The following is a 9,167-nucleotide window of genomic DNA, read 5'->3' on the forward strand; positions in this document are numbered from 1 at the left end:
ATTGAAAATCTCTTATTTCTTTCCTCTCTCTGTTATCCACACACATGCAAATCACCGCCCAGTCGCTCCCACATTTCAACCTCGCAGCACGAGCTGATGTAACAGCAGCTTACACATTTAAAAAAAAAAAAAAGAAACACACAAACAGCAGCATCTGAAAATAAGTTTTAAGACATTTTGCCTAATTCCCCCCCAAAAAGGGGGTTTCATTGCACGTTTCCAAGGACAGATGTCTAGGTGCCCCCTCTCTCTCCACACAATCAGAGACCATTTCCAGAATAAAAATGTTGATTTAAATTTTAAGATCTTGGCTGAAGCTTTTCTCTTTTTTCATATTCTATAAATGTGTCTGTGTCTCTTGCTTCTACTCTGACCTCTGCACCTCTGTTTTGTGCATCCATCCAGGACAACCAGTTCTACCTCAGGGGTATGTCTGTGGCTGTGAGGGTGTATGCGGAAAACAAAAATGGTGCCGAAGCTTGACTTTAAAAAATATCTACATATTGAATCATCTGCAACACTGAATGTGTTGAGTGTGTGAAAGCTAGTTAGCAGGCAAAAGAGTCCAAATAGCTCAACACAACAGATAAACTGTTAAAGAGAAGGCTGGGTCGATAAATCATTTGCCAAAATAATAAGCGTCCAGTAATGTGTAAGCAGTTAATAAACTAAAATGAATGGGGAATGGCTGAAGTAAATGGTGCATGTGAAAGGGTGCTTGAGTTCATCCAGCAGGGCTGTGGATACATCTAACAAAAGAACCTCTGGTGTTGATTAACTATGTGCTATTTTGCTTTTCCCAATATCAGCAAGCACCTCATATTTGTTACCGGTATTGATAAGCCCTAAATTTGTCAGCACTGTAAAGGAGACAGAGAGGGGTTGCCTGTATTGAGTGCAAAGAAATGGGTAATTAGCTGACGGCTGACTCAGGCCACTTGCAGCTTTGGAAGTCAGGGTGGGGATGGAAAAACCGATGAAGCACATCTCGCCGGGTGTCATAAAGCTTTGCTTTATAGCCAGTTTGTGTAGCCTTGCAGATTAAGTTCAAAGAAAGACAGCCACTCTTTTCTCCATGCATCTTAAATCCTGTTTCTCCTCAGCTGGATCTGTAGATCAATTCTTTGGCCAGCACTGAGATATCCCTGGTGTCAGCAGCTACTGTATAGAGCAGTAGGATATGGAGGAGTGGGTGTCTAAAAATACATTTTTAAAGGGACAATTTCACCTCAGACTTAAGAGTGCTCAGAGAGCAGCATGACCGTTCCACTCAAATTGCATACTTTCCCTCACTGAGGAGTGTCTTTCTTTGTGGAATAAGTATTAAACTGCATAGCTCCCAATAGGATACATTGTGCCTCCATTGGAGGATGCAAGGCTTACATTTGAAAGGCAAGGAAATCAAAACCATTCAGTGGTTTGGCTATGATTCATGCAACGAGTTCCTCCTCAGAAACTACTTTCAGCATTTATCTCAAGGGAGCGCTACATGGAAATAAATGGGCTGGTGTCTGGAGATGGCACGCTTCCTTCCTCTGTTTAGATACAAAGACCAATTTCAAATGGTGGAACTGGCAGAGAACCTGCTGCTGTCTAATCTCTGACTATACTCCGCTGCAGACAGCTGCTACCGCCGAGTGATCCTGGTATTATTCTTCTGAGGTTCAAAGTCAACTGCAAATGAAATGCACAATGTGCAGCGTGTGTTCTTGTGAGGTAAACACATATCTACTACAGACAAATCACCAGGTTTGAAATTTGGCACTAGAACAGACCAAATTCAGAGACGGTACCACATAGAAGAACAATAAATTTGCATCATTCTCTGTTTCCAATCTCTAAAAACTGGTGCACTTATCCACTCTCCTCTCAGGATAAAAGCAATAAAAGAACACATCAAACAAAAATGGTTGCAGCAAGATTTCAGCAGTGTGGTAGATATGTACTACTTACATATGAATAATTTATTTGAAAAAGTTTAAAAAATATAAACAGTATAACCACACTGACAAAAAAAGTCCAAACACATCCAGCACATAACATTTGCACACTTGCATTCCAACAGTGAATGACTATGTACAGTATTTAAGTATTTACAGTGAAGAAAAAGAAAACATATTCTCAACATCTTCACCTTGAAAGGCTGCTGAGCCAGAGACTGCGCCGGCAAAGATATCCTACGTGTGACATTTTAATCCTTTTTCAAAATGCATTAGAGACACTTGGAAGGAGAGCCCTGTAATTTCTCCTCCTTTTTTTTTTATTAACAAATAAATCCCCCTCACCTCTTATGTGTGTCTCACCTCCAGGATTGTCACATTTTGTCTGAGTAAAGGTCACGTTTACTTTCTGAAATGGTTCCTGGTCTATTTGGGTGGTTTTTTTTTCTGGTTTAAACTTTGTAAACACTCACAATTATGAGAAAATTAAATAACAAAAAAACATCATCGTTGTCACATGAGGATTCAGTGAAGACATACAGCAGTATGGACTTTATTCTGGATCACACACTTGAAATTTGACCCTTTTCATATCTGAAACAAAACCATTCAAGTGATATTAAATTACATTAGGCATTCATCAAAAATAAGATAAACTACATTCATTTCATCAGCATGATGATGGAGAAAAAATGAATAAATAAACGTCAGATCTCTAAACCTTTTGATAAAATCTACCATGTGGCTGGTTGAAATGTTCTGCGCTCCACTAAACTATGGGACAAGTTTCTGAGCTCAGCTGCAGAATGAACCTGCTTGTATCCCAGCAGGGCCAGAGTGTCGTTGCAAAGATTTTGCACCGTCCTCACAATGTCGAAGCCCAGTCGAAGCCTCCAGCTCTCCGCGGTCGCCCTGGAGTCTCTGGTTGTGGAGTATCTGTAGTTCCACTCGGACGGAGACGACACGTTTCTGTTGGTGTTCTTTGCAATCCACGTCTGCACCTTGTGCTCCATCTCCAGACCCACAAACCTGTAGATCTCCGTGGCTTTGTCCTTCGGGTTGAAGGCCAGGTCCTCGTAGCGAACTAGTAAATACCGCCCCTGCAGCCACGCCGGCCTCTGCAGGACCGTTTTCGCAGAGGCCACCATGTCCTTGCAGGTGCTGGTGATCTGGGATAGGTCCACGTATCGAGGCTGTCGTCCGGTCGCGTTCCATATTTTCCAGGCGCGGAACTGATCTGAAAACGCCATCATGCGTGAAGCGAGGATGGCTCTGGGGTCCCTCACCAGGTGGATAATCTTCAGGTCCAGACGCGGATCTTCGGTCAAGGTGCGGAGGTCCCCCACCTCGGGCACTCGCACTGTTTTTATAGCTACGTGTCCTCTCGAGAGACACGAAATAGAAGCTAAAGTGAGGTTCAAGGCCCCGCACTTCTTAGAACACCAGGTTTCATCGGGGGGATCGGAGGCCGCCGCCGCATCCCCTCCTTCCAGGCACACGGGAGGGGAGCACAGGGCGTGGCTGGAGCTTCGGCGGAAGAAGGAGCTGGTGACGTGGTCCTGGGGCTCCGGGCGGATGTAGTTCTCCATGAAGAGGAGGTCGCAGGTGTAGAGGTTGAGGAGGAGGTCCCTGTACGCTCCCAGCAGCGCCCGGCGGTCCAGGCTGCGACGTAGCCTGCTGCTGGAGTTGGTGAAGGCCTGCTGGACGTGGTAGAGGGGCTCAAACACGTAGAAGATCCCCGGATGCTGGTTGAGGAGCTGCCCGGTGAAGGAGGAACCGCTGCGCGTGGTGGCAAACAGCAGGATGTGCTTTCGAGGTGAGTCAGCGGGCGTCCAGCTGTCATCGCACAATGTTCTCCACCTGGAGTCTTGGAGACAGAAAGACAAGCTTTTCATAAATACATAAAATGAGCCAAATCGCAGCTGTAAACAACATCATAACAGTACACAACCTGCTCCCTGGTTTCAAGTCCTGGTAAAAGAAGAAATGTTTCAGCTCATAAAAGTGAAAGTAAGTCCGTTTTTGTCATGACTTCAGGAGAAAAACCAACTACTGAATCAAGCCAATAAAGCTTAAATAATTCAGAGGGTAAACATGCATGAGTAAGATGCTTGTCTGCTGGTGGTTATCGAGGGGCTTTATGAAATGGCGGATCTCTAAATATAGTGCAAATAGCTAACGTGTAATTACTGCTGATGAGAAGTTGATTGCAAAGGGGTTGTTGCTTTTGTACACAGGAGCTCGGTGCCGGCGCGCTGCAGCTGTGCCATGAGAGGGGATTAATGGAGATAAATTGGAGGATAATTGTAAAACGGATCACACATATTTCATTTCTCTATCCTCCCCACTTCTTGGGAATTCCCTCAGTTAATGATCCGCGTCCCTTCTTCCCTTTGCCTCAGTCACAGCATGGTGCCGCAGCTTGACTCTTGATGTTGCCTCTGAATCTCTTTACACAAGGCTTTCCTCAGATCTGCTAAAAACATAACAAATATTACCAGTATTGATAACCTATATCAATCAGATGCTGGTATGTGCCCTCTGCTGGGGTTGGACTTTGCAACAATACATGTGATTTTTTTCCATTATTTATGTTATTATATTTGCATTAAACATGAGCATACAGTAAATTCATACACGCCAGCAGCCATACACATTTCATGCTCTCCTATTGTGAAGCATTGGCAGCATGTGGCACGATCTGGACTGAAGCATATATACCTCTGTGATGTCTGGTCTGGCAGTGGTAGGCTCCCTGACAGGGTCCAGACAGCGAGTCCCTCAGGGTGCGAATGGCCGTGTACTGGACCCCCAGAGACGCACACACCAGCAGCAGCACGGTCTTCCAGGAGCACTCCATCCTGCCCGCCCCTCTGGCTCTACATCCTTCACGCTGACGCCGCCAGGAAGGCACAAAGACACACACAATGTGATTTCATTTTGATGCATTTCCCCCCCACCACCACCACCTCTGCTCCATACGACTGCAGCCTCCACTCATTTATGCCTGCAGCTGGAAACTGATGCCCAATGAGGAGCTCCTACTGGAGCAGTTAGCATTCTTGCTGGAAGGTGCTTCACCAGCAGAAAGTAAAGCATTTGCCATTAACTTTTCCAACCCATGCAGCCTTCACCCTTCGACCTGTGTAGCAGCATTTTTTGTTAAAGCAAAGTAAAGAAGACATTTGGGTGAATACAATTTCAACTTGATTTGATTTCCTTTCTCACAGGGAGTTTGAAGAACAGATTGATAGTACAACTCTTGTGCCTGTACAGTAAATAATAATGTACCGCCAGCAGCCAGTTACCTCAGCTTAGCATACTAAAATAAAGTAAAACAACCTGGCTCAAGGTAATACAGTTCTACTTCTTAAGGTTATGGGGATTAAACAAATCAGGTAGAGCAGGTTAATGAATAAGCTTTAGAGGTGACAGAGTCAGGCTAGCTGTTTACCCCTTGTGCTAAGATAAGCTAAGCAGCCTCTGGTAGTAGGTTTGTGTCAGCAAGAAAGTAAATAAGAGTATTAAACAAAGAGTTCTTAAATATTTACAGTTTCATAAAAAATACACATCCCAGAAAAGGTTGCTCTCTTCAGAAGGAAGAGAAAACAGACAGCACCTTTCAGCGTTTCTCACAAAAAGAAAATAGCCTAAACGCTTTGAACAGATGTTTTAAAGGGTTTGGGATTTGTTTATTACATGAGTTGAAGATTTGTTCAGCAGAAAAAACACGACTCATCAGAGGTCAGACCCTTGGTGGAAAATGGCAGCAGTAATGTCCCTGTCTACAATAGCTCTACTATTCAGGATACTGCGCACACAGTTGCATAATTGCATTTCATTTTTGCTTTCCTCTCCTCTGGGTAATTAGCCTCTAAGCCCAGCAGAGAGCTACGTACCCAGATAAATATAGCTGTCTTCACATAGATGAGCACAGAAGTTTTCTTTGTACACTTCCCACTTCTTTGCCACTGGGCAAAAAAAAGAGCCTAAAGAAAATGTAATTTTCCAAATGTATATGATTAGAAAAAAGAAAAAGAAGGTGCTGCCATCAATTTGTCCCTATGCAACAACTAATGGTAAGTAATCATGAGTGTCTCTCGATCACTCAGTGGCTGTGCAGAAGCAATCATCATCAAAACCACAGGTAAATATACATCATATACTGACAAAAATAAATATTTCTTTCCTGTCTGCTTCCTCACCCTCTTTCTGTCACTCTGTCTCTCTGCAGTGTGCCTCTTGTTCATTAATGATGTTTATGTGTCCCTGGCAGACTCGTATCCCCAGGAATGGATCACACTGAGCTGAGATCAGCGTTTGATGTTCCATTAATCACAAACAAGTGCAAAAGCAAAGTCATTTACTCTATAGGTGAGAGGGGGGAAAAATCGAGCTGACATCATGAGCCATTCTGTTTGATTATGACTAAAAACAGTGATCGGAGATTGAACCCATCGGGGAGAGGGGGGAACTTTGTTTCTTAGACTGGCAGATGCAGACAGGATGACAAAAACGAGGACACTGCACTGTTTGTATCTCGCTTCGGAACAACTTTAAAGCTGTTTGATCTGTTTGCACATTTGTTGAGGGACAAGAGAGATGGAAGAAAAGGCAGGGAAATGTAAGCATGAATGACTGCAGATAATAAGGAACTTTGACCAAGCTTCTTACCATCTCTGACACTTAAAGACAAACGAAATCTGTTAATTTGACAGTCCTGTCATCCATACCCTGCATGCACGGCACAGCTGGCTGACCAAAGCACATCGTATGATTGTACAGCGACAGGTTTTGTTTTCCTCTGTGGTCCTGATCAGAGCTACTCTGCTACACACACCCTGCTGCCCTCTGGAGAATGAAGACAGATGCTTCAATGGATTAAAGCAATTTGATTTGCAAGTCCTCCTTTCTCCCTGGCTCATAAGTCCTCCCGCACCGGGACTCCAGGAATAATAGACACTCTGTCAACAGCTGGAAGGGGACTACGGGCTTCTGATGGTCTCAGCCTTTGGATCCCTCATACAATAACAGTGCTTACAGGGGATAAAAGCCTCGGGGACAGGATCAAGCGAAGATTACACTGTGCAGTGCATGCTCCTTGTGAAGGTTTGAGTTGTAAATTCAGAGAGCATGGGCGTTGCTGCTGCTGCCGACATAACATAACTAACAGCAAAAGTGTTGGGGACAATGACATCTGAGCTTGGTGCAGGGAAGGCAGCCACCTCTGTGGAAAATAAAAGCAACAAATGAAGTTAGACGTTGGTGATGAGAGTGGGACTGAGGGATTTGGGATGCAAGTGATTGAGGGATGTGACAGTGCCAAAGATTTTTCTGTTAAGGCACTTCGGCGTGCACATGGCTCCTCAGAGTGAAGGTGTTTATTGGCAAAGCCTGGTGATCAATCGTTAGAAACACAGCAAGATGAGCAACAGTCACATCACCAGGAGGAGTCTCAGTCTTCAGTTAGTCTTCTTTGCCTTGCTCCATCTCTCTTCTCTCTTATCCCTCCACCCATCTTCTCCTCACACACACTCAGGCACACACACACACATGCCAAAGGCTGAGCAGAGCGCTGCAGCACACAGAGGAGCTGCATCTGACCCCGGGCTACAGAGAAGCTCCTGTGATAGGAAGAGAAGATGAATCTTGTCCTACATGATTCCTCCAGCACACACACACACACACACACACACACACACACACACACAGAGCAAATGCACCGAGTGGAGAGAGGAAGGAAAAATTAAGAGAAAGGTCAACACTTCATCCCTTCTTGTCCATTGGAGAATGTATTCCCTTTGTAGGATCCTGACTGTTGGTTGTCTACACTGTGGTACATTCACAAACAGCACGGATCACACAGTACACACACACAAACACACACACACAAACACAGCAGTGCCGGCTGACAAAGTGTGAAATAGAAGAGAAATGAGCTGATTAAAATAAATTAAAGTTAAGGTGATGATAAAAATTCGAGATTAGACCATAATACGTAAATGGATGAAAAGCTGCAACTTGTTACAGTGATTCCATCAAAAAAATAAATTTGCATGTGAAAATATTGATTATAAAGTGGGAATAAACTCCATCCAAAACCATTTCCATGGGATAAGATGTGACAAACACCTGTGAGCTTATAATAAATGAAAGAAAAAAATATAATACAACCACAAAAGTGAGTCAGTGTGCAGGTAGAGTGGGACCACATCTAAAATAAAAACTCACCACTGAGTACCGCGGACACTTCAACTAACTGTGTGGTAAAGACACACACACACACAGTGATTTTTCTCCTCATATCTCTCTCTATAATCTTCACAGTGTCTCATCTAGTTTGTTAGATAACAGTTCGGCTGCGACTCGCTGCGCGTAAAAATGCAACAACAGATGAATTAAAAGAAAAAGGATCTTGCCTTACCATCAGCACACTCGATCAGACGGGATTTCTCCGGCCGGTCCAGTCCTTCTACTCTGCATTTGTAGAAGTGTGTCGTGTGTGTGTGTGTGTGCATGTGTATGTGTATGTGTGTGCGTGTGTGTGTGTGTGTGTGTGTGTGTGTAAGGCGGGAGGATCGAGCGCTGCCGCCGGTGTCCAGAGCTGAAGTGGATTCAGAGCTGGAGATGCGCCATGGATGGAGAGCGGCGAGAGGCTGCGCGAGGAGGAGGCATGTCTCACCCCTCCAGAGACCACACAGGCTACTGGAGCCGAGTCTCTAGATTGGATGCTAGATTGCCTTGTGCTTTACGCTTTGATGCCGTGGGGGTACATTTTTTTCATTACGTGTTAGAAATGCATGTGATCTGAGCAGGCGGTAAATAAACGGGCAACCCACATTTGATGCAGCTCGTCGTTGCAAAATCTGTAATTTATTTTTATTTGTTTGCAGATTTAAAAAAGGACCGAGATAGGCTATTTTTTTTTCTTTCCCCACCCATAGCCCAGGCTATTTCATGCAGACAGGTTTCATCATCTTCAGCCGGGCATCAACAATCACCTCCACACCTCACCATGAACATCAGCGTGTCAGTCCTCCTCCTCTGTCACTGCAGGAGCCAGGGACTCACACTCTTCTTTAAAAAGTGCAGGCACACACACACACACACACACACACACACACACACACACACACACACACACACACACACACACACACACACACACACAATCTCTCTCTCTCTCTCTCTCTCTCTCTCTCTCTCTCTTTCACACACACACACACA

The 9,167-nt window shown here is 44.5% G+C and overlaps 1 protein-coding gene across 2 annotated transcripts; it reads right to left on the reverse strand.

Annotated features, from left to right (window-relative positions):
• Window positions 1-1,919: 1,919 nt before the first annotated feature.
• On the reverse strand, window positions 1,920-8,687 carry LOC146986107 (carbohydrate sulfotransferase 1). Of its 2 annotated transcripts, none has more exons than XM_085779766.1 (3): window positions 8,365-8,687; window positions 4,662-4,833; window positions 1,920-3,807 (listed from the first exon to the last, which is right to left on the reverse strand). In XM_085779766.1, the coding sequence occupies exons 1-3, from the start codon at window positions 8,365-8,367 to the stop codon at window positions 2,675-2,677; spliced, it is 1,308 nt and encodes a 435-aa protein (XP_085635892.1). In that variant the 5' UTR covers window positions 8,368-8,687; the 3' UTR covers window positions 1,920-2,674. The 2 variants fall into 2 exon arrangements, with proteins under 2 accessions (XP_085635892.1, XP_085635891.1); XM_085779765.1 differs by lacking the exon at window positions 8,365-8,687 and adding an exon at window positions 5,840-5,905 and having other exon boundaries at window positions 2,382-3,807.
• Between the last annotated feature and the right edge of the window lie 480 nt (window positions 8,688-9,167).

This window comes from Trachurus japonicus, chromosome 6 (assembly GCF_045865225.1).
Source record: "Trachurus japonicus isolate A0001 chromosome 6, Traja_1.0".
In the NCBI taxonomy this organism is placed as follows: Eukaryota; Metazoa; Chordata; class Actinopteri; order Carangiformes; family Carangidae; genus Trachurus; species Trachurus japonicus.

Excerpts from the sequence above, each read along its gene's own strand:
- LOC146986107 (XM_085779766.1), bottom strand. Across the intron at positions 3,808-4,661 it reads CCAGACCAGACATCACAGAG|ACTCCAGGTGGAGAACATTG; the intron begins GTATATATGCTT and ends TCTGTCTCCAAG.